Here is a 25,528-nt window from a genome sequence, read left to right as displayed (position 1 = left end):
AAAAAAAATGACAGAAAATATTGATAAAAATGATGATGATGTTGCAGTGATCGGTATTGGTTTAAGATTTCCAAGTGGTAATTTAAAAGAATCTATTTCGAAACCAAATCAATTATTTAATGAATTATTGAATGGATTGGATGGAATCGTTACAACATCTGAAAGATGGTCTGATAATTATTACTTAAATGGTGAAGTCGTTTCAAAGTTTGCTGGTTTACTTCCACTTGATGAATGGAAACAATTCGATCCAATCTTCTTTGCCATTAATCCAAGTTATGATAATGTCAGTTCAATCGATCCTCAACAAAGATTATTATTAAAATGTATTTATTTATTTATTTATTTATTTATTTATTTATTTATTTATTTATTTATTTATTTATTTATTAATAATGTTTTTAAAATAAAATCAACAAACAGGTGTATGGGAAGCATTAGAAGATAGTGGTATTGATCCAATTAGTTTACGTGGGACTAATACAAGTACATTTATCGGTAGTAGTACTATTGATTATAATGATCTTCAAAAATCACCATTCGAAACTCAAAATAATATTTTTGGTTCAACAACTCATTCCATTGCAAATAGAATTGGTTTTTCATTTGATTTTAGGTAAGTTTTGATTTATCTTTACTTTTATCACAAAACTATAATTATATGTTAATTGTCATTTCCCTTTTTTTTTTAAAAAAAATAGAGGTGAAAATTTAACAATTGATACAGCTTGTTCAAGTTCATCAAATGCAATTAATTGTGGATATAATTCAATTAAATCAAATAAATCAAATGTTTCAATTGTTGGTGGTGTTAATTTTATATTAAGTATGTGATTAATTAAAAAAAAAAAAAAAAGTAAAAAAATTATATATTAAATATCAAATAAAAAATTTTATTTTATAGATCCATACATTTCAAAATCATTCACACAATTAGATATGTTAAGTCCAACAGGAAAATGTCATACATTTTCATCGGATGCTGATGGTTTTGTTCGTTCAGAAGGTGTTGGTATCGTTGTATTAAAGAAGTTAAAAGACGCAATCAAAGATTCAAACAATATCTATTGTGTAATCAAAGGATCAAGTTCAAATATCGATGGTAACTTTGATAAATTAAACTTTTATTCACCATCAAAACTATCTCAGTTTGAAAATATCAAATTAGCAATCAAATCAACCAATGGTCAAATCAATGAATCAGATATTGATTATTGTGAAACTCATGGTACTGGTACCCCAACTGGTGATCCAATAGAATTAGAAGGTATATCAAGAGCTTTCAATAATAAAGCATCAACAACAAATAATAATAAACAAGTTTTAGTTGGGTCATTTAAATCAAATATTGGACATACTGAAGGTAAGTTAATTAATTAAATTTAATTAAATATAAACAATCATTAATTACTAATATTATAAATAAAATAAATAATAACAGCATGTTCAGGAGTTGCATCATTAATTAAATGTTGTTTAATGTTTAAAAACAAACTATTTCTTCAAAATATTAATTTCAAAGAACCAAATCCATTAATAAATTTTAAAGAATGGGGATTAAAAGTTGTAACTGAACCAATTAAATTTAATGAAAATAAACCAACTGTCATGTTAATTAATAATTTCGGTATAACTGGTAAATATATATATATATCATTAAATACTTTTTATCCATTTAAATTTTATTATTATAAAATAAAAAATTAATATTTTAATAATGTTCAATTGATTTAGGTTCAAATGTTTGTTTAATACTATCTGAATTTAGTGGTTATCAATTTGGTTATAGTAAAAGTAATGATTATCAAAAAATGGAAATTGATAATAAATTTAATGAAAAAAAGAAATATTTAATACCACTCTCAAGTAATTCATCAACATCATTAGATAATTATAAATTATCAATAATTAAACATTTAAATTCGAGGTCATCTTCATCATCAACAACAACAAGTTTCGAAGAATTTGTATATAATCAAATTAAATTCAAATCAACATCATTAATTCAAAAATCAGTTATAATCGCAAGTGATTGGAATGAATTTCAAGATGAAAATAATCAAATTAAATTAGAAAATAGTGATAATTTAATTTCAAATATTACAGTTGAAAAAAAGAAATCTCCAATCATAGTAATGGTATTATGTGGTCAAGGTTCACAATATAATAAAATGGCATTATCATTATATGACAATGAGCCAATATTTAGAGAATCTGTCAATAGATTCGATAAAGAGTTATTCAAATATTATGGTTACTCTGTTTTAGATAAATTAAGATCAATTGATGATAAAGATTTAATATCAATTCATCAATCAATTTTAGCACAACCTGCAACTGTTATCATTCAAGTATCACTCTATGAATTATATAAACATCGGGGTGTTTCAGCAGATATTATCATTGGTCATTCTCTTGGTGAAATCTCATCAGCATATTGTTCAGGTATGATTGATTTTCAAACATTATGTTACTTGACTTACCATAGATCAGTAGCTCAAAATAGAACCTCAGGTACAGGTAAAATGTTATCAGTTAATATTAGTTCAGATGAATTCATTAATAGCTATCAATCTACAACCAAATATGAATCATTAGAAATTGCATGTTACAATTCACCAACATCAATCGTTATCGCAGGTAAAGAAGACTTGTTAAATGAAATAACCAAAGATTTCAAAACAAATGATATCTTTTGTGCAATGTTAGGATCATTATCATCATTTCATACATCAAGCCAACAAATGATTAAAGATGAAGTATGCTCTTTAAATATTTCATCGAAGCAATCATCAATAGCAATATTTTCAACAGTCACAACCAATTTATTCAATGATGAAACCTCACCATTCGATGCAGATTATGTATTTGATAATATTCGTCAACCAGTTCGTTTCACACAAACAATTACAAATCTTTACAAATATTTCGAATCAAATGATATGGGTAATGAAATTACATTCATTGAAGTTTCACCACATCCAACATTACAATTTTACTTGAATCAAATGAAATCAACCCAATCAAGTTACTTTAATAGTGGTAAAAACATTACAATATATTCACCATTAAATAAAAAGAAGAATGATTATAATGAATTCTTAAAGACAATCTCTTTATTATATGTCAATAATAATTTAAACATTAATTTCAAATCACAATTAATCGATAACAATAATAACTATACAAACCAATTTAATAATTTACCACTTTACCAATGGGATGACAAAGAATACTTTAAAATTTCTTGGTTCCAAGAAAAGATTAAAAATGAAGGTCCATCCATTCATAGTCTTGGTAATAATACAGATTCACCATATCCATCATATCAAACATTCATCGATATCAAGAAATCACCATTCCAATGGTTAAAAGGTCATCAAGTTAGTGATAAATTTTATTATCCAGGAATGGGATATGTTCACAATTTATTATCAATTTATCCAAATCAAGATATTACAATTAGCTCATTAGAATTTAAATCACCATTAATATTGACAGAAGGTAATAGACAATGTTTACAAACTACAATTGCACCACTATCAAAGAATGAATTCAATATTAAAAGTCATTACAAAGATCAAAAAACAAATCAATGGATATTAACATCTCTTGGTAATTTCAGTTTATCCAAACATAATATTGAAAATAATGAACCAATTAATATTCGAGCATTAAAAGATAAATGTAATTTTACATGCATATCAAAACAGGATCTATATGAAACTGTTAGAATTAAAACAAATTTAACATACAAAGGTTTATTTCAAGGCGTAAAACAATGTTATATCGGTAATAATTGTTCATTAGCAATAGTATCATTAAATGAAATTTATAATCAAAAAGAATATAATCATTTAATAAACAATAGCAATATGAATACATTATTTAATACAGCAATTTTAGATACTTGTTTACATGGAGTATTAGGTGTAGTTACACAACCAGTCGTACTTGATAGAATTGAAGGTTTCAAATTTTACTCTTCAAATACTCCATCATTTAATAATAATAGCACCAATAGCAATAATGATACAATTAACGAATTATATGTTTACTCTGAAAATAAAGCAAGAATCAATTCTAAAACATATTCAGGATCAATTAAAATCATACTTCCAAATGGTACATTATTAATTGATATTGGAAATGTAGTTTGCACTATAGTTGCCTCCAATCCTGATAGCACAATAATTTGTGAACCACCTTCAAATAAAATTTATACACCATATCTTCAATCAAAAGATTCAGTAATTAAAAATCCTGAACAATTCAAACATTTATATAGAGTAGATGAATTTAGTTTTAAAAATGAAGAAAATCAATTTATTTCAATTGGGTTATTATTGTCATTATTTTATAAACACATTAATAATAGATGTCCAAGTATCAATTTAGAATCATTAGAAACATTAGAATATGATCAATTCAAACAATTATATTATAATAGTTCAAGAAATGAAAATCTTTTTAAATTCATTTTTGAAAATTTAAAAAATTACCAAAACATTATGTACAGTAATTCTTTCAATAAAACCATTTTATTTAATAATAATAATAATAATAATAATAATAATAATAATAATAATAATAATAATAATAATAATAATAATAATAATAATAATAATAATAATAATAATAATAATAATGATAATGATAATGATAATAATTGTTATAATTATGAAAATTTTTATATTAGAACAACTAAAATAATGGCAAAACAATTATTTCCATTAAAAGATGATGATTCCATTACAGATACACCACAATCATTATTTGAAAGTGGTTATCTAGACTACCATTATAAGAATTCAAAAATAGTTCAACCATTGAATAATTTATTAGGTGAAATTATAGTTGAAACTCTAAAACCAATTTTAAATGAACCAATTGTATTTCGTATATTAGAAGCAGGTGGTGGTACTGGTAGTCTTAGTTTATTAATTTTAGAAAAGATTTGTAAATTATTAAATGAAAACAATTCAACATCAATCATTGATATTGAATTTACATGGAGTGATATATCTGCATCATTTTTCGCTGAAATTAAAGAAAAGTTCTCATCATTTACAAATCACAATAGTTTAAATATTATCTATCGTGTATTAGATTTAGAGAAACCATTATTAGATCAAGATCTTAAAGCATCCTATTATGATTTCGTTGTAATGTCAAATGTTATGCATGTCGTTAAGAAACTCAAACCAACATTAAATGAAATTCATAATATATTAGCACCAAATGGTCAACTTTTATTTGTAGAACCACCATACAAATCATTTTTTATTGATTCAATTTTTGGTTGTTTTTCACAATGGTGGCCATCCTCTGATAGTGATATCGAATTAAGACCTGATAGATGTTGTATGGAACAAGAGAAATGGATTAGCCTTTTAAATCAATGTACTTATAGAGATACAGTTTTATATGGTAATGATAAATTACTATTTTTAATCCAAACTAGAAAACCAACAATTAATGAAATCATTTCAGAACAATCAATATCATTGGATCAATTAAATTCTTTCAATAATATTATTTTATTTAGTAGTAATAATAATAATGATAATAATAATAATAGTAATAATTATTATAATAATAGAAATAGTTACAGCAGCAGTAGTATTCAAAATTTAATAAGATTAAATCAAGAATTAAAACATAAAATCATTAATATTAATAATTATAATGAATTTCAATCATGGATTACAAATAATCAGAATAAAGATAATTGTGGTAATAAAACATTAATAATATTTTTAAAATCAATTGAATCAATAATGAATACTTCAAATTTTAAAGAAATTACATTTGAATACATTCAAATTAATCAATTAATATTAAAATTAGAATTATCAAATAGTTTCAAACATTTACTATTATCATTAAATTCAACAACTGATAATTATTTATCATCATCAATTGTTGGTGCTGCTCGTTATTTCGTTGAATTCCCACAATTAGATTTATATATATTAAATTATGATAATATTTCAATTGAAAATAATCAACAATTATTATCATTAATCAATTATTTAATTGATTCAAATAATAATATTCAAAAAGAATTTACAATTATTAATAATAAAGTATACTATGAAAGATATTGTAGAAGATCAAATAATATTAAATCAAAACTTCAATCTAAATCATTTGAAACCAATAAAGATAATTTATTTATTCAATTAAATTCAAATTTAGAATATCAATTATATAGTAAAAAAGATGAATTAAATTCAAATGAAGTAGAGATAGAAATTAAAGCAACTAGTATAAATTATAAAGATTATTTAATGTATATCGGTATGATTGGTACGGATATAGATATCAAATATGGTAAAGAGTATGAAATTGAAAATGGTATTGGTATTGATAATCCAAAAATTGGTAATGACTTTAGTGGTATAATTACAAGATTAGGTTGTAATGTAAAGGACTTTAAAGTTGGTGATCAAGTTTGTGGTGTCGGCTCAAAAACAAATAGTTCACATATTATTGTAGATTATAATTATATTTATTATAAACCATTAAACTATAGTTATTCAGTTTCAGCCTCAATTCCATCTGTATATATTACATCATTACATAGTATCTATAATATTGGTAATTTAAAATCAAATGAATCAATTTTAATTCATTCAGCAGCAGGTGGTATTGGTATATCATCTTTGGATTTATTAAAAAGTAAACAACATCAAGGTTATATATTTTTAACTGTAGGTTCAAAAGATAAAGAAGAATACTTAATAAAGAAATATGGATCATTAATTACAGCTATTTATTCATCTCGTAATAAAAATTATGTCAAAGATATAAAGAACAAATTAATAGAATTAGGTGAAGTTGAACAGCATCAACAACAAGGTGTAGATTTAATATTAAATACATTATCATCAGAGTTTATGGATTCAAATTTCCAATGTTTAAATTTATCAGGGCGTATCGTTGATTTAAGTATTACTCATCTCACACCAAATGATTATATGACAAATAATCATTACAAATTTAATGTGGGTTACTTTAACGTAGAGGTCATAGATTTCCCTGGTAAATTAATCAAAAGCTATATAAAGAAAATTATTAAAATGATAAATTCAAATAAATTAGAGCCAAGCGTACCAATCATTGAATATTCAAATAATCAATTTAAAGATGCAATTGAATATATAAATCAAAGAAAACATATTGGTAAAATCATTGTTAATCATAATCAAGATGAATTCAATAGAATTTATAATATTTATCAAAATAATAACAATCAAATCATGAAACATTCATATGATATTTCAAAATTAAATATTGGTAAAAATATTTTACTCACTGGTCAAACTGGTATTGTTTTAGAAATATTAAAATATTTGGTTAAATATTCAAACCATTCAATTGAAAATATTATAATACTTTCAAAATCAAAATTAAAATGGGAATTAGAATTATTAATCAATCAAACTAAATTTAAAAAAGATAATATTATTAAATTCCATTTCAATCAAATCGATATTGAAGATTCAACTAAAGTCAATCAAGTATTGAATCAATTAGAGTTAAATGAAAATATTACAAATATTGATTCAATCATTCATTTTGCATTTATGAATGATATTTGTGATGTTCAAAAAGTAGATATGAATCGTTTAAATATTACACATGGTGCTAAAACAATTGGAGCAATTAATCTTCACAATCAATCGATTAATCGTTCATGGAATATCAAACAATTCATAATGGCATCATCAGTAGTTTCAATATTTGGATCAGATAAACAATGTTGTTATGTTAGTGCATGTAATGTTATCGATTCATTATCAAAGTATAGACATTCAATTGGATTACCATCTTTAGCCATTAATTTAGGTGCCATATCATCAACTGGTTTCGTATCACGTAATAATGCAATTGAAACAATGTTAAAGAGTACTCTTTCAAATCTATTCTCACCTCAACTCGTTATTAGTTCATTAGATCTATTCATTCAAAATCAACATCAATATCCAAACTATTGTTTATCAGATTTCAATTTTGAAGTTTTACCATCAACTTTAACAAATCAACATCATTCAAAATTTGATTTTGAAATTAATATTGTTAAAAAATCAAATCAAATCAAATCTTTCTCTGGTGATGATAATAATAATGAAATTATTCGTTCAACAATTTTAAATAAAATCAGTGAAATATTATCAATTGATGAATCCAAAATCAATGAAGATTTACAACTCTCACAATATGGTATGGATAGTTTAGTAATTGTACAATTAAAGAATTTTGTCGATAATCAATTAGGTCATAATATTATCACAATTCAACAATTACAAAATAATAAAATCAATCAATCAATTGAAATTATTAAATCTGCCCATAATAAAAATAAAAATAATAATAATAATAATAATAATAATAGCAATCATCATGATAACATTAAAAAAGAACAACAATCACTTGATGAGTTTATTAAAAATGAAACTAAATTAAATGAATCGATCATTTCAAGACCATATTCAATTAAAAATATTTTAAATAATAATAATAATAATAATAATAATAATAATAATAATAATAATAATAATAATAATAATAATAATAATAATAATAATAATAATTGTCAATCAATATTCTTAACAGGTTCAACAGGATTCTTAGGTGCATATTTATTAATTGAATTAATTAAAGTGAATAATATATCAAAAATTTATTGTTTAATAAGAAATAATTCAAAACTAACAAATCCAATCGATGTAATTATTAATAATTTAAAGAAACATCAATTAATAGATATGAATAAAGAATCTCCAAAAAGAAAAACAAAAATAATCAATCATACAGGTAACATATCAAATGATAAATTAAATAGTAGTAATTCAAACAGTGATAATAGTAACAATAATAATAATCAAATAAATGAAGATCAATTAATTAAAATCATTCCAATTATTGGTGATATCTCAAAAGACAAATTTGGTTTAACTGAACAAGATTATTTAAAACTTTCAAATGAATGTGATATTATTATTAATTCAGCAGCAGATATAAATTTAAAATCAAACTATGAAGAAAGTAAAACTGTAAATGTTAACAGTGTTAATCAAATTATAAAATTATCAGTTTCAAATAATAGCTCACAAAAATTAATAGTTCATTTTTCATCACTTGCAGTATTCATTAATCATCCTTTTAAAGATGAAGAGGATTTTGAAGAAACAAATTCAGTTCCAAGTTTTAATTCTACACCAATTGGATATATTCAATCTAAAGTTATTTCAGAGAAACTTATAACAAATGCAGCTGAATCAAGAGGTATACCATCAATCATTATTAGACCACCTGGTATGTAGCATATTATTATTATTGTTAACATTTCAATCGATTAAATTTAGTATATAATATTCTAATAACCATTTTTCATTGCTATTTTAATTATAGATATATTCTCAAATCCAATAACAGGTATAGGTCATTCAAATGATTTTATATCACTTTTAATCAAAGCTTCAAAAGAGATTGGTTATTATCCAAATATTCATAAATCGATTTTCTCAACTCCAGTCACAACCATAGCTAAAACAACAATTGATTTAATATTCAATGAAAACAGTTGGAATCAAAATAAATCAAAACCAATCTCAATTTATAATTTTAATGGTAATTCAATGGAAATGAAATCATTTTATAGGGTATTGGAAAACAATTTTAAATGTAAAGAAATAGATTTCGATGAATGGATTGAATTAGTTTCAAAATCAAATGGAAAATCATCAAAAAGATATTCAACATTCCACATTCACAAAAATCAAAATTTATTATTAACAACTTTTACAATTAATAGTTTGTTAAAAATGTCAAATAGCACAAAAGAATTATTAACTTCAATTGGTTCATATAATCATCAAGATTGGGAAATTAATGAATCAATGATTTTAAATGATATTATTAACAATCATTAAATAAAATTCTAATAACATTTACAATGAAAAAAAAAAAAAAAAAAAAAAAAATTTTAAAATACCAAATAAATTTTTAATCATTCTATCTTTTATAAACATTTTTAGATTATTAAAAAATTTGATTTAAATGTTACTAGAACTTAATTTTAATTTTTTTTTTTTTTTTTTTTTTTTTTTTTTTTTTTTTTTTCCAATTATTTATTTTATTAATTATTAGTTTTTTTTTTTAATTATTTTTTATTGTGAAATAAAAGATACAACTAAAAATAACTTTTTTTATTTTTTTCCACCGCTTAAAATTTTAATTTTTTTTTTCTTTTTGGTGATAAAAATAGCTTTTTTTTTTTTTTTTTTAAATAAAAAAATAATAGCAAATTTATTTGTAAAAAATTAACACACTCACTTTTTTTTTTATTATTATTATTTTTTTCAATTTTATTTATTTTTTAATTTTTTTTATTATTTTATATTTTTTTTTTTAATATATATATTTTAATATATATATATAATTTTATAACAAAGAATGTCAATAAATTCAAAATTTACAATCAATAATGTTTTATTAAATCAAGAATCATTACAAAAGAAAAATAAATATTCATGTCCAATTTGTTTTGAATATTTTTATAAAAAATCAGTTTATCAATGTAGATCTGGTCATTATGCATGTAGAGAATGTTGGGAGAAATCATTAGAAACAAAACAAGAATGTATGATTTGTAGATCGGAAGTGAATTCATTTAAAGATTTATCAAGATGTTTAGTAATTGAAAAAATTTTGCTAAAAAAGAATGTTGTTGTATTTACTCATACTTTGATTATTTTATTGATGCCAATCAAGAATATGAAAATGAAGAAAATGAAAAAAGAATATTTGTAAAAGATGAAGAGAATGGTTGTAGAGAAATAATAAATGTAGATCAATTAGATATACATATAGAAAATTGTATATTTAAATTTGAAAAATGTTCACATGATGGATGTGATATAGTTTTAAGATTAAATTCATTAGAAGAACATGAAAATAAATGTGATTACAAATTAGTTAAATGTGAGTATTGTGCTTGTGATGATATCATTCAAATGGAATTAGAGAATCATCATGATATATACCCAAAATTTCCAATTGACTGTCCACAAGGTTGTTCAATTATGGTTGAAAGAGATCAAATAAAATCATTCAGAGTATGATTGTAATTATTCAATAATACCATGTAAATACTATGAATATGGTTGTAAAGTTTATATGGAAAGATCAGAGTTACTAAACCATTAAGAGAATGTAAATCATCAATTTTTCATAGGTCTGTTAATTGAAAAACTATCTTCAAAATTATCAACATTATATGAATCAAATAAAACCCAAGATGAGCTAGTTAAAAAGATTGATGAACTTCAAATAAAAAATAATAATCTTTCTTCATTTATCACTAAAATGGATAGCACTTATTCTCCTACATACAAAAACAAATGGATTTTTTCAAACATACCAAATGGTAAAATTTTTTCTCAACCATTTAACTTTGAAAATGAAGAATTTCAACTTTTTTTTTTCCAAAGGTGCATTTTCAATTTCTCCAACTTGTATTGGATTTAAAACAAAACCATCGGTTAATTTAAAATATATTTTTACCATAGTTAATTATTTGGATAGGTCGAAATCAATCAAATTTAAAGGACCAAACAGAACCCTCCACAGGTCTGTCGGCTTTGGTGAATTCCAAGATAAAAAGTTTGGTTGGTTGAGTACTGATAATAAATTAACAATTAAAATTTTTATTAAAAAATTAAATAATAATAATAATAACCCCCTATAGAATCCTCAAATATTTTTCAATAAAATTTTTAAGTTAACTTGGAATTTTTTATATTTTATAATTTTTTTAATTTTTATTAAATTTTTATTTTTTTAATATATATATTTATTTTATAACGAATGCCAGCTAATTCAAAATTTACAATCAATCAAGTTTTATTTAATCAAGAATTAATTCAAAAGAAAAAAAAATATACATGTCCAAAGTGTTTTGAATATTTTTTTTTATCATTGCAGATCTGGTCATTATGCATGTAAAGAATGTCTTTAAAAAATAAACAAGAATGTATGATTTGTAAATCAGAAGTAAAATCATTTAAAGATTTATCAAGATGTTTAGTAATGGAACAAGATTTTGGTAAAAAACAATGTTTTTGTATGTACTCATTCTACTTGGATTATTGTATTGATGGTTCAAATCAAGAAGAAAATGAAGATGAAAAAAATGAAGAGAATAAAGAAAATGAAAAAAGAAAATTAATTAAATATAAAGAGAATGGTTGTAAAGAAATAATAAATGTAGATCAATTAGATACACATATACAAAATTGTAAATTTAAATTTGTAAAATGTTTACATATTGGATGTGAAATAGTTTAAGATTAAATTCATTAGAAGAACATGAAAATAAATGTGGCATTAATGAAATTCATGATAAAAAGAGTGGTTGGTTCAGTATTGATAATAAATTAACAATTAATTTTTTTTTTTTTTTTTTTTTTTTTTTTTTTTTTTTTTTTTTTTTTTTTTTTTTTTTTTTTTTTTTTTTTTTTATTTATTTATTTATTTATTTTTTTTATATTTATTTTGAAAAAATAATAAAAATAAAAAAAATTAATGAAATAAAGATACTACTTAAAATAACTTTTTTTTGTTCGCTTAAAATTTTAATTTTTTTTTTTTATTTTTGGAGCTATTTTTAGTATTATTTTTTAAAAAAAAAAAAAAAATTATTTTTTAACACACCTTTTTTTTTTTTTTTTTTTTATTATTAATATTATTAATTAAATATTTTTTTAATTTTCAATTTTATTTGTTTTTTTATTTTATTATTTTTTTTTTTTAATTTTATATTTTATTTTATAACGGAATGTCAATATATTCAAAATTTACAATCAATGATGTTTTATTAAATAAAGAATCATTACAAAAGAAAAATAAATATACATGTCCAATTTGTTTTGAATTAATTTATAAAAAATCAATTTATCAATGTAGTTCTGGTCATTATGCATGCCAAGAATGTTGGGAGAAATCATTAGAAATTAAACAAGAATGTATGATTTGTAGATGTAAAGTAAAATCATTTAAAAATTTATCAAGATGTTTAGTAATTGAACAAAATTTTTCTAAAAAAGAATGTAATTGTATTTATTCATTCCACTTGGATTATTTTATTGATGGTGCCAATCAAGAAAATGAAGATGAAGAAAATGAAGATGAAGAAAATGAAGATGATGAAGATGAAAATGAAGATGAAGAAAATGGAGAAGATGATGAAGATAAAGATGAGGATGAAGAAAATGAAAATGAAAATGAAGAAAATAAAGACGAAGAAAATGAAAAAAGAAAATTAATTAAAGATGAAGAGAATGGTTGTAAAGAAATAATAAATGTAGATCAATTAGATAGACATATACAAAATTGTAAATTTAAATTTGTAAAATGTTCACATATCGGATGTGATAGAGTTTTAAGATTAAATTCATTGAAAGAACATGAAAATCAATGTGGTTTCAAATTAGTTAAATGTGAATATTGTGCTTGTGATGGTATCATTCAAGTGCAATTAGAAAATCATTATGATGAGTGCCCAAAATTTGTAATAGGTTGTCCACAAGGTTGTTTAAATTTTTTTGAAAGAGATCAAATAAAATCACATATTGAGAATGATTGTAATAATTCTACAATACAATGTAAATATTATGAATATGGTTGCAAAGTTGAAATGAAGAGATCAGAGTTACAGCGTCATTTAGAGAATGTAAATCATCAATTATTTATGGGCAAATTAATTGATAAACTATCATCAACATTAGATCAATCAATGAAAATTCAAGAATTACTTCTCAAAGAAATTGAAAAATCAAAGATTACTTGTAGTGAACTTCAAAGAAAGAATGATGAACTTTCATCATTAATTACTGAAATCGATGATAATTATTTTAATAAAAATGATTTTATTAATTCATGGAAATTAACTTCTCAAGGATATACGAATAAATGGATCATTTCAAACTATTCAAATCTTGTTGAGAATACCCCGCACCCTGAATACATATATTCTCCATCATTCGATATTGTGTCTCGTGAATTTGTAATATCTATCTATCCAAATGGCAGTCTAACTGGAAAAGATCACCTCTCTTTATTTTTACATAATAATAACGAAGACCCTAACAAATTAGAATTCACTCTTGAATTGGTTAATCTTTTGGATAAATCAAAATCCATTACAAGAAAAGGTCTAGAAGGTAAATATTATTTTTAATATTAATTATTTAAATTATTTTTATTTAAAAAAATAACTGATATAAATTATTTTAGTTTTTGAAGAAATTGAGAGAAAAGGTTGGTCTAAATTTTTAGCTTCAAAATTAATTAATAAAAAGAATGGTTGGTTAAGTGATGATGATAAATTAACAATAAACATTTATGTTAAAATATTATATGATGATATTGAACCACTTGAATCATGAAATATAATAATAATCCCAATTTCCAATAATAAAAATAAACTATCAATTACAAAAAAAACATAATCGTTTAGATTTTTTTTTTTTTTTTTTTAAAAAAAAAGAAAGCATGTAAATGTATATTTGTTTTATTTTAAATTTTGTATAGAAAAAAAAATTATTGTTTTAAAAAAAAAAAAAAAAACTTTTATATTATTATTATTAATTATTTATTTTGAGTGAACAAAACATATTATTTGTATATCCTTTTTTTTCTTTTTCATGTTCATTTTTTTTTTTTGATTATTTTTTTTTTTTTAATTTGTTGGTAAATATTGAACTTGACTGAAATAAGGAGAGTCGGAAGGAATTAATTGATCTCTTTTAGCGTAAAGATCTTTGTAAGCATTTCTAATGGTTACCTCAGATACACCACTAACATCAGCGATTTGTTTTTGAGTTCTCTTCTCGGGTGATAATTGAGAGACCATATAGATTGAGGCAGCAGTTACAGAGATTGGTGATTTACCTGCAACAATACCCATATCCATGGCCATTTTACTGACGTGTTCAGCGCCTTTCTTTACGTCATTTGGTAATTTGAGAGTTGAACAGAAACGACTTGTGAAATCTTCAGAGGAGATGGTTTGAAGATTCAATACACTAGCAAAGGTTTCTTTCATAATTTTATAACATCTGCTAATCTCTTTCTTTGGAACATTGGTCAACGCAGCAATCTCCTTAAAGGTACGTGAGAGATGCTCTTGACGACAGGCTATATATAAAGCGGCGGCGACCATACCATCGACAGATCTACCTTTGGTGGATTTCTTATCATCCATAAATCTAAACAATTCATTGGCACGATCTTGAACTGTTTGTGGAAGGTTCATATGATCGGCCATACGACCAATCTCTTTGAAAGCTGCTAACAAATTACGATCACCAGTACCCAAAGCACTCTTATTTTGAAGACGAGTTAATGTACCTGAATCTTTTGAACCCTTACCAACTGTTGTAGACAATGCTGAATCACGAAGTAAAGGATTAATTGGACCACCAACACGATTTGGATCGGCTCCTGTACTTTCACTATTGGAAAAGGTTCTCCATTCGGAATGTTCATCTACAATACGATCACCAACAACAACACCACATCCTCTACAAATTAAATCTCCTTTTGCATAATCTTCAATAATATCTGGATCTTGAATTCTACAAACCATACACCATAATTTATTATAAAATGATTGTTTTTTATTTTGTGGAGTTGGTTTAGGAGCAGCTGATAACATTTTATTAATTATTATTATTAATTATTAAAAAAAAAATTGGATTGATTCGGTTCGGGGTTTGGAAAAAAAAAAAAAAAAAAACTTCTTAACTAATTCATAATTTAATTATATTAACAATTTAAAAAAAAAAAAAAAAAAGTATTTATTAATTATTTAATATTCTTTTTCTAAAAATAATAATAATAATAATAATAATAATATTAAATTTAATCTTTACATAAATAGGTTGAAATTAAATTGGATTATAAATTTTTTTTTTATTTTAAATTTGTTTTTTCAAATAAATATTAATATGTATATATAAAAATAAAGAAAAAAAAAATGACACACAAATTGTTTTTATAAAGTTTTTAGAAAAGAAAAAAAAAAAATATGATTATATTTTATTTATTTTTTTTTTTTTTTATTTTTAAAAATTTTATTTATTTATAAAAACTGTTATTAAAAAAACACACACAATTAAATATATAAATAATGAACACTAAAATAGATAGTTTTTTTTTTTTTTTTTTTTTTTTTTTTTTTTTGTTTTTTGGTTTTGCTTTTTAAAAAAAGAAAAAAAAAAGTGTTCTTATAAATACAACAAAAAAATTATAAATTTAGAACACGATATTTTAAAATAGAAAAGAAATCAACAACAATAGCGATATTTTAATTAATTACACTATTGTTTAAATTTTATTTTTATGTTTTATTTTAATTTAAATTTTATTTGTTTTTGTGCCTTTTTAAAGTGGTGGTGAAAAAAAAAAAAGAAATTAAAAAAAAAAATTTTTTCTTTTTGTACGCTATTTTTTCTCAATTTTTTAAAAAAAAAAAATAAAAAAATAAAATAAAATTAAAAATAAATAAAACTTTTTTTATAAAAAAAATAAAAAAAAAAAAATTTTAAAATAAAAAAAAAAAAAAAAAAAAATTTTAAAATAAAAAAAAAAAAATTTATGGGTTAGATTTTTTAAACAGATTTTTTTTTTTTTTTTTTTTTCATCTTAAAAAATAATTCTTGAATTAAATGAAGAGCTGAGCCAAAATCCAATATTATTATTATTATTTAATAATTATTTAATAATTATTTTATTTTATTTTATTTTATTTTTTATAATTTATTTTGATTTTTTAATTGATTCGGTTAATTTTGGAACTTCATTGAATAAATCACCAACTAAACCAACATCAGCAACTTGAAAGATTGGTGCTTCTGGATCTTTATTGATAGCAACAATTACTTTACTATCTTTCATACCAGCTAAATGTTGAATAGCACCACTAATACCAACAGCAATATATAATTCTGGTGCTACAATCTTACCAGTTTGACCAACTTGTAAATCATTTGAAACAAAACCTGAATCAACAGCTGCTCTTGATGCACCAACTAAATTTTATAGTAATAATAAAAAAAAAAAAAAAAAAAGTTTGTAAGGAAATTATAATTGGATTTGAGTTGATAAATAAAAGGCAATTCTTACCTGCACCACCTAAAGTATCAGCTAATTCTTCTAACATTTTAAAGTTTTCACCATTTTTCATACCTCTACCACCAGATACTACAACACGAGCACTTGTTAATTCTGGACGTTCAGATTTTTTAACTTCAGAAGATTCCCATTTAATGTTTGTTTCAGAGATTGCTTTCTCAATTAATGGTACAGCCCAATCGTTGGCAGAGACGACCTTTGCCGAACCACCGCTTGTTGGGGCTTTATCGAAAGCTGTTGTACGAACAGTACCAACTTTACATTTATCAGTTGATTTAACGGTGGCGATTGCATTGCCAGCGTAGATTGGTCTTTGGAAAGTTTCAGCGTCTTTTACTTTTGTAATCTCGCTAATTTGTGAAACGTTTAATAATGCTGCGACTCTTGGTAAGAAGTTTTTACCAAAATTGGATGCTGGTGTGAAGATGTGTGTAATTTCGTCACCCTCTTTTGACGATGATGATTGTAATTTAACAATGATTGGGGTGATTGTCTCTGCTAATGAGTGTTCTAATGTTGGATGGTCAACGCAAACTACGTTGGTTACACCACTAACTTTTGATACTGAGTCTGCAACTGGTCCACATTTTGAACCTGCTACTAATACTGATATATTTGTGACTCCTAATTTTGATGCTGCTGTAATTGTATTCAATGTTGAATTTAATAATTGATTATTATCATGTTCTGCTATAACTAAACAAGTTGAATAATAATTTTTATTATTTAAATTATTAACCTAAAAATTTTAATTTTTTTTTTTTTTTTAATTTTTTTTTATTTTTTTAATAATTTTTGTTTTATTTCCATTTAAAATATTAATGATTCATTTTCATTTAAAATTTTTGTTTATATAAAATTTTATTTTATTTTATTTTATTTTATTTTATTTTTTTTTGTGAAAAAAAAAGGAAAAAAATATTAATATGAAGGTTTTTAATCTTTTTTAAAAATTCATATATATTAAAATAATAGTTTTTAATACATTTTTAAATAAATTTGATTTGGTAATTAAATTTAATCTTCCAATCATTGTTGTTTATTATGATATTTATAATATTAATATTGAGAAGATCAAAAAAAAAAAAAAAAAAAAATAAAAAAATAAAAAAAATAAAAAAAAAAATAAAAAAAATGAAATTTTAAAAAAAAAAAAAAAAAACCAAAAAAAAAAAAATTAAAAATAAAAAAAAAAAATAAATATAATAAAATATGTTAATGTGAGAATAAATAAATCATAAAGTTATAATTAAACTAAAGCTCTAATTATTTTCATAATAATTTTAATTTTACTATATTTTTCAATTTTATTAATATATATTTTTTTTTTTCTCCAATTAACTTTACTTTATTATTTTATTATTATTTTTATTTTTTATTTTTTATTTTTTATTTTTTTTTAAAAAACAATTACAATAAAAAAATAAGTTTATTATAAATTATTATTTTTTACAAATTAATTTAAATTTTTGAAAGCAGTGACAGTCCATATGAAACCCCTTTTATTTACTTTTTTTTTTTGTAGTGGATGTTAAATATTAATTTTTATAGTTATAATTTGTAAAACAAAAGTGGGGGTATGATTTTTTATTGAAATGAGAAATAATTATATATAAAAAGATATTTAATAAAAACAAAAAAAAAAAAAAAAAACAAACAAATAAAAAAAAAAAAAACAAAAAAAAAAAAATAATAATTTATTTGTTTCATATGAACATTTAATAAATAAAACACAATAAAAATCAATATTATTTATATATTTATAGTAACATTATATGAATATTTAAAAATTGGAAAACATTTTTTAAAAATTGGAAAACATTATTAAAAAAAGAAATAAATTGATTTTTAATTATAAAAAAAAAAAAAAAAAAAAAAGAACAATTAATAATATTATTAATTATTATAAAAAAACAAAAAAAAAAAACAATATGAAATATTCATATTTGTTGTTAATACTTTTATTAAGTAATTTATATAAGGGTAAATAAAATAAAATTAAACTTAATAAAATTATTATATAATAAAAAATAAAAAATATATTAACATATAAACTATTAAATTTTTTACATTTAAAGAGGGTTTCTCACAAGGTCAACCAGACTCTATTGTTCTTTCAGCAACAATTTATGATGAATCTCCTATTGTAAGTATTTTTTAGATTATTTTTTTTATTTTAAAAAAAAAAAAAAATAGAAATATTCAATACTAATTCAAATTTTTTTATTTTTTAATATATTTATTAATATAAAAAAAAAAAAAAAAAAAAAAAAAAGAGAAATCGTAAGTCATATATATATAATTTTAAAATTATTTTTATTATATTTTTTTTTTATTAAAAAAAAAAAAAAAAAAAAAAAAAAAATAATGAAATTAAAAAATATTTTAATTTTTAAATTATTTAAATAAATTATAGCTGATTTCGAAATTGAAACTTATTATAATGGTGTAGTTGAAGGTATTGTTCAACCAGACTTGGGTGCTGATGGTACACCAGTTTATTGCTGTGGTGATTCTCCAGTAACTGAAAATGGTAGAATCGTAGTTCACAACCAATCGACATTTTATTCTTGGTTCCATAGTGTTCCAGGTGGTATGTATATATAATAATTAATATTTTTTTTTACTAAATTTTAAAAAACAAATTGTTAATTTTAATTTCATTATTATTATTATTTAAAAAGTTAACGTCCCAATTCCATATGATCTCACTTTAACAAGGGTTGGTGATAGCACATATGCCTACCAAAGCAATTCATTCTTTCCAATTGATGGTAATGGTTTCGATAATTCAACAGTTTATCCAAATGAACCACATTATTTGGGTCATAATTTCCATTTTTGTATGAAAATTCATTATAGGTAAGTTTTAAAATAATAATAATTTAATAATTTTTTATTAATAATTTTTTATTAATAATTTGCTATATTTTAGTTTTACATATCATGGTGGTGAATATTTTACATTTTCAGGAGATGATGATGTATGGGTATTCTTTGATGATGTTTTAAGAATTGATATTGGTGGTATTCATACAGCAGCATCAAGAACTGTTAATATGGATGATTTAGGTTTGACAGTTGGCCAAAGTTATCCATGGGATTTCTTTTATTGTGAAAGACATACATCACAATCAACTTTAAATATTATTACCAATTTAAATTTCACATGTTCAGCCTATGATGCTTGTGGAGTGTAAGTATTTTTTTCCCCCACATAATAATAATAAAATTATTAATAAAATAGTTGATCAGATCTTTTAATACATTGGTTTTTTTATTATATATACAGTTGTGATGGTCATAATGATACTGTAAGTTTATTTTTTATTTTTTTTAAATAAAGCAGTTTTTATTAATCAAAATTTAATTTTTAAAAATTTAGTGTTGTATGGTTAACCAATGTTCCGAAAGTCCTATTAACCCATGTTTAATACAAGCATGTGGTCCAGATAATAATTACCAATGTGAATTTGTTGATAAGATATGTAACACTACTAATGACAAATGTTTAGTAGAATCGTATGTATTTATTCAAAATATATTTTTAATTATTTTCAATAATAGTTTTTTAAATTATTTGGAAAAAAAAAAGTAAAATTAATTAATTAATTTGTTTTTTTTTTTAAAAGTTGTGAAATAGGTTTTGGTTGTCTTGCAATTCCAAAAAATTGTAATGATAATGATCCATGTACCACTGATCATTGTGATCCAGCTATAGGTTGTTATTATGATAAGTTTGATAATTGTGATGCATGTAATGCTGTAGATACTTGTATTACAAATGATTTATGCTTCCCAAGGGAATGTAATCCAAGAGGGAACCCACCTTGTTTAATAAACCCTATTAATTGTACAAGCACTGATCCATGCATTTTTTCATATTGTGAAAATGGTGTATGTATTCCAACATACATTTGTACTCCAACTCCATCTGTAACTCCAACTGTTACCCCAACTGTTACTCCAACTGTTACCCCAACTGTTACACCAACCGTTACTCCAACCGTTACCCCAACTCCAACTACAACTCCAACTCCATCACCAACCACTGTCCCACCAAGACCAACCCCAACTCCATTACCAGCTGATCCACCACCATATGATTTAGAAGAAGGTTGTTTAGTATGTCGTGATCTTGATTGTGAAAAAACAGGTAAGAGTTGTACATACCTTGAAAATGAAACAATTCGTTTATTTGAATGTAAAGGTGTAGGTTGTTGTAAATATACACCAACTTGTTATTAATCAATTTTTTGATTAATTATTAAAAACCATCAAAAATATCTGAAAAAAAAAAAAAAAAAAAAAAAAAAAATTTAAATAAAATTACTAAATAGTACCATTACAAATACCTTTTTATTAAAAAAAAAAAAAAATTATATATTATATATACACATATAATTACATGTAATTATATATAATTTACAATTATTTTTTATTATTTTTTATTATTTTTTAAAAATAATTTAAATTGTTTAAATAATTTAATTAATTTTAAATTTGAATCAAAATAATCATCAACTAAATCCATTAAACCATTGAATACATTTTGATCAGATAAAATTTGATGATAAACCTTTTCAAAGATAAATGAAATGATTGGTAAATTTTGAAATTTTATTGAATATTTAAAGAGTGACCAAGTGAAATATTTTCTAAAACCAGGTATCATTTGATAAAGTAATTCCAATGTGAATAAATCTGATTGAAAGATTAGAATTTCTAAAATTCCTAAAGAGATATCAATTTTAAAACTACCCATTGAAAATAAATGATAAAGTAAAATTGAAATTTCATTTGATGATCTAAAATTAACAATCACTCTTGTTAAATCTAAACAACCAATCATTGAAAATAATTGATTAATTGTAATTGGATCTTGAATTGAAGAATAAGATGAAACTGTAAAATTGTCAATTATACCATTACCATTGCCATTGGTAATAGTAGGTGGTTTTAAACAATTATTTCTAAATAAAAATTTATCACCAACCAATTCTTTTCTTCCAAAATATAAAATTGGTATTAAAAATTGTGAATCATTTAAACTATTAATTGACCAATCGATTAAGGAAGATCTTAGAAAGAGTTCACCAGTTTTTAAATTTCCATTGATAAAAGGTATTGAAAATATTTCACCAGCGAATAATTGACCATTTGAATTACCATAGTTTTGATAGTTTAATTTTGAATTTAATATCTTTTCAATATAATAAATACTATTATCACTATCACTTGTGTTACTTGATAATAGTATTTTAATATCATCATTATTATTATCACTTAAATATTGACCAACCCTATTAACACCATCAATTATAAAATCAACGATTTCAAAATTTTTAACATAACATGCTGCCAACAATGCTTTGGAAATCTCTTGTTTTCTATTTGTATATAAATATTTTGTAACTTGATTTATTCCACCACATAATATTGAATAAATAATATCTCTATCCATAATTTCAATATTTCTAATTGATTGTAAATATTTAATAATCTCTAAATTATTTAAATTTGTTGAACAACATGATGAAAATAAAATTGCACTTGATTGTCTTTTAATAATATTATTATTATTATTTTGATTATTATTATTATTATTATTATTATTATTATTATTATTATTATTATTATTATTGTTTATTTGATTATTATTATTTTGATTATTTTGATTATTTTGATTAAAATCTAAAATTTGTTTAAATTTTTTATTTGGTAATTGACAAGTTGATGATTGAAATGAAGTCATTGTAAAAGATGATTTTGTAGTATAATAATATTTATTTGTTGAATCTTGTATTGAATTATTTGTTTCAATTTGATTATAAATGAATTTAATCATTTCTAAATTACCAAATATTAAAGGATATGTTAAAAGTTGTTGTAAATTTGATTTATGAAATCTTGATAATGGTATTTTACCGCACTGATAAAGAAATGATAAAATTTTCATATTATTTAATTTAATTGAAATTTTAACTGGACATGCACTTGTATTAACTGCATTAATTAAAATAAGTTCTGAATTTAATAATTGTTGTTGTTGTAGTAGTATTGATTCATCTTGATTATCTAATGATGATGATGTTGATGTTGTTGATGTTGTTGATATTGTTGATGATGATGTTGTTGTTGATAATAATAAATCAATAATTTCTAAAGAACCACCAATGCAAGCATGACCAATTAAATGACTAGTTTGACCAGTTATACCTTTTGATAGTAAATAAGAAACAACATTTAAATGATTATTATAATATGGTTTTCTTTGATTTAACATTTCATTATATTCAAATCTATCCTTTTTAATTTTTTTTAAATCACAAACAAAAGTATCAATTGTTGATTTACTAAAATATCTTTTCTCTACAAATCTATCATATAAATGAGTTCTTAATGTATAAATTTCAATATTTGTATCATTATGATTTGAACTATTATTATTTGAATTATTATTACCATTATTATCAATATTATTGAAAGGATCCAAATCTTGATTAATTGGTTGCTGTTGTTGATGAGTTGTAAAATCAGACATAACTTGAAATAATTGAGTTTCAAATGAATCTTTTTTATTAAAATCAATTGAAACTGAATATTCATAACTATCAAAACCATTATTATTATTATTATTATTATTATTATTATTATTATTATTATTATTATTATTATTATTATTATTATTATTATTATTATTATTATTATTATTATTATTATTATTATTATTATTATTATTATTATTATTATTATTTATTTTTTTACTTGAACAATTTATTTTATGAACTCCACATAATACTGATATATTTAAAGAAGTTTTAATTAAATTATCATTAATAAAATTATTAAAATCATCTTTATTATTATTATTTAATTTGATTTCAAATTCTTTAATTTCAAAAAATTTTAAAACCAATTCTAAATTACCATAAAATGAAGAAATTTGTAAAAATAATGGTGGTAAATAATAATTATTATTAACTAAATACCATAATAGATCAATTGAAGATTGATTATAAATTGATGATTTATCATTTAATAATGATTTTACAATTATATTTACAAATGATACAGATTTAGATTTAATTAATTCTAAATCAATCTTAGATTCAATGAATTGTAATATTTGAATATTTATAAATTTAAACTTTTCAAATATAAACATTATCAATTCTTTATTATTTAACCTTGATAATAAATTAAATCTATCAAGTTGTAAACAAACTGAAAATGGTATTTCTCTAATCCTTGTATCCTTTAATAATCCAATAATTGTTTTTAAAAAATCATTATCAAAATAATTAATAAAATAATTTGATAATAATGGTTCTGATGATGATTGTTGTTGTTGTTGTTGTTGTTCTTGTTGTTGTTCTTGTTGTTCTTTAAATAAAATTGAAATTAAATAAACTAAAATTGATTCATGCCTTTTATTAATTAAAGTTGATGGATCATTACTACTATTACTACTACTATTATTACTATTATTATTACTACTACTACTACTATTATTTGAAAATGGAATTGATGGTGTAATACCTGTATAACTTGTTGGATGAATTAATTTTGTAAAAATATGAATCCAATATCTTTGAAAGTACTTTTTTGAGATTTCAATATTATTTTCATTAGCTAAAATTGATTCGAATATGAATCTCACTGAATTTAATGGTAATTGTAATGTATTATGTGAATTTAATAGAAAGTTTAAAAACAATGTTTCATAATTTATATGATTTTTACCATTATTAATAAAATATTGTAAATTTTCAATTGAAGATGATAATAACAATGATGATGATGATAAAGATGGTATTGGTGTTGATGGCAATAATAAACCTTCAAAAATTAATTCGTCACCTTTCATATACATTTTTAATCTATCTTTTTCAAACTTTGGTTTTGTTTCCATAAACACTGGATTCTCTTCATTATTTATTATTATATGTAAAATTTCTTCACTATTGTTCTGATTAAACACTGATGTTTGTATATTATTATTATTTGTATTATTTGTATTATTTGTTGTGATATTCGGTATATTATTATTATTACTATTATTATTATTATTATTATTATTGGTGGTGGACCCATTATATTTACCACCAAATAAATATTGTGGTAAATTAGTTGATTCAAATCCATTTAAACTGATTGCTATATATGAATTATAATAATCTAATAATTTTTTAAATAAATTTGAATCATTTATTGATCCAATCATTTTTAATGATTCATTATCAAATTGTAAATAATTATTATTATAATTATTACTATTACTATTATTATTACTATTAAAAATAATATTTTTATTTTTATT

General features: G+C 21.8%; 8 protein-coding genes across 8 annotated transcripts in view; 5 read left to right on the top strand and 3 right to left on the bottom strand.

Moving 5' to 3' along the window:
• Nucleotides 1-7: 7 nt before the first annotated feature.
• pks38 (beta-ketoacyl synthase family protein) lies at nt 8-9,941 on the top strand (the record flags this gene model as incomplete). Its single annotated transcript, XM_630398.1, has 7 exons — nt 8-326; nt 424-616; nt 702-826; nt 905-1,363; nt 1,442-1,636; nt 1,735-9,324; nt 9,421-9,941. The coding sequence occupies 7 exons, from the start codon at nt 8-10 to the stop codon at nt 9,939-9,941; spliced, it is 9,402 nt and encodes a 3,133-aa protein (XP_635490.1).
• Nucleotides 9,942-10,464: 523 nt separating this feature from the next.
• DDB_G0290935 (hypothetical protein) lies at nt 10,465-11,132 on the top strand (the record flags this gene model as incomplete). Its single annotated transcript, XM_630397.1, has 2 exons — nt 10,465-10,699; nt 10,825-11,132. The coding sequence occupies 2 exons, from the start codon at nt 10,465-10,467 to the stop codon at nt 11,130-11,132; spliced, it is 543 nt and encodes a 180-aa protein (XP_635489.1).
• Nucleotides 11,133-12,018: 886 nt separating this feature from the next.
• On the top strand, nt 12,019-12,357 carry DDB_G0290933 (hypothetical protein; the record flags this gene model as incomplete). The annotated part of the gene is made up of 1 exon (XM_630396.1): nt 12,019-12,357. The coding sequence occupies one exon, from the start codon at nt 12,019-12,021 to the stop codon at nt 12,355-12,357; it is 339 nt and encodes a 112-aa protein (XP_635488.1).
• A 490-nt stretch (nt 12,358-12,847) lies between these two features.
• On the top strand, nt 12,848-14,456 carry DDB_G0290931 (RING zinc finger-containing protein; the record flags this gene model as incomplete). Its single annotated transcript, XM_630395.1, has 2 exons — nt 12,848-14,231; nt 14,305-14,456. The coding sequence occupies 2 exons, from the start codon at nt 12,848-12,850 to the stop codon at nt 14,454-14,456; spliced, it is 1,536 nt and encodes a 511-aa protein (XP_635487.1).
• A 293-nt stretch (nt 14,457-14,749) lies between these two features.
• On the bottom strand, nt 14,750-15,727 carry gtf2b (transcription initiation factor IIB; the record flags this gene model as incomplete). The annotated part of the gene is made up of 1 exon (XM_630394.1): nt 14,750-15,727. The coding sequence occupies one exon, from the start codon at nt 15,725-15,727 to the stop codon at nt 14,750-14,752; it is 978 nt and encodes a 325-aa protein (XP_635486.1).
• Nucleotides 15,728-16,830: 1,103 nt separating this feature from the next.
• On the bottom strand, nt 16,831-18,238 carry etfa (electron transfer flavoprotein alpha subunit; the record flags this gene model as incomplete). The annotated part of the gene is made up of 3 exons (XM_630393.1): nt 16,831-17,102; nt 17,197-17,944; nt 18,191-18,238. 3 exons carry the CDS (start codon nt 18,236-18,238, stop codon nt 16,831-16,833), a joined length of 1,068 nt encoding a protein of 355 aa, XP_635485.1.
• Nucleotides 18,239-19,136: 898 nt separating this feature from the next.
• Nucleotides 19,137-21,453, top strand: psiD (PA14 domain-containing protein; the record flags this gene model as incomplete). The annotated part of the gene is made up of 8 exons (XM_630392.1): nt 19,137-19,188; nt 19,284-19,355; nt 19,622-19,798; nt 19,890-20,067; nt 20,141-20,401; nt 20,498-20,519; nt 20,591-20,727; nt 20,838-21,453. 8 exons carry the CDS (start codon nt 19,137-19,139, stop codon nt 21,451-21,453), a joined length of 1,515 nt encoding a protein of 504 aa, XP_635484.1.
• A 193-nt stretch (nt 21,454-21,646) lies between these two features.
• The window catches only part of DDB_G0290923 (hypothetical protein), a gene marked incomplete at both ends in the record, with an annotated part of 4,101 nt that continues 219 nt past the window's right edge, over nt 21,647-25,528 (bottom strand). Inside the window, one exon of the mRNA XM_630391.1 lies at nt 21,647-25,528. This exon is cut by the window's right edge and continues 219 nt beyond it. Coding sequence (XP_635483.1) covers nt 21,647-25,528 — 3,882 coding nt within the window.

This window comes from Dictyostelium discoideum, assembly GCF_000004695.1.
Source record: "Dictyostelium discoideum AX4 chromosome 5 chromosome, whole genome shotgun sequence".
Lineage (NCBI taxonomy): Eukaryota > Evosea > Eumycetozoa > Dictyosteliales > Dictyosteliaceae > Dictyostelium > Dictyostelium discoideum.
This window is presented reverse-complemented; position numbering and strand designations above follow the sequence as displayed.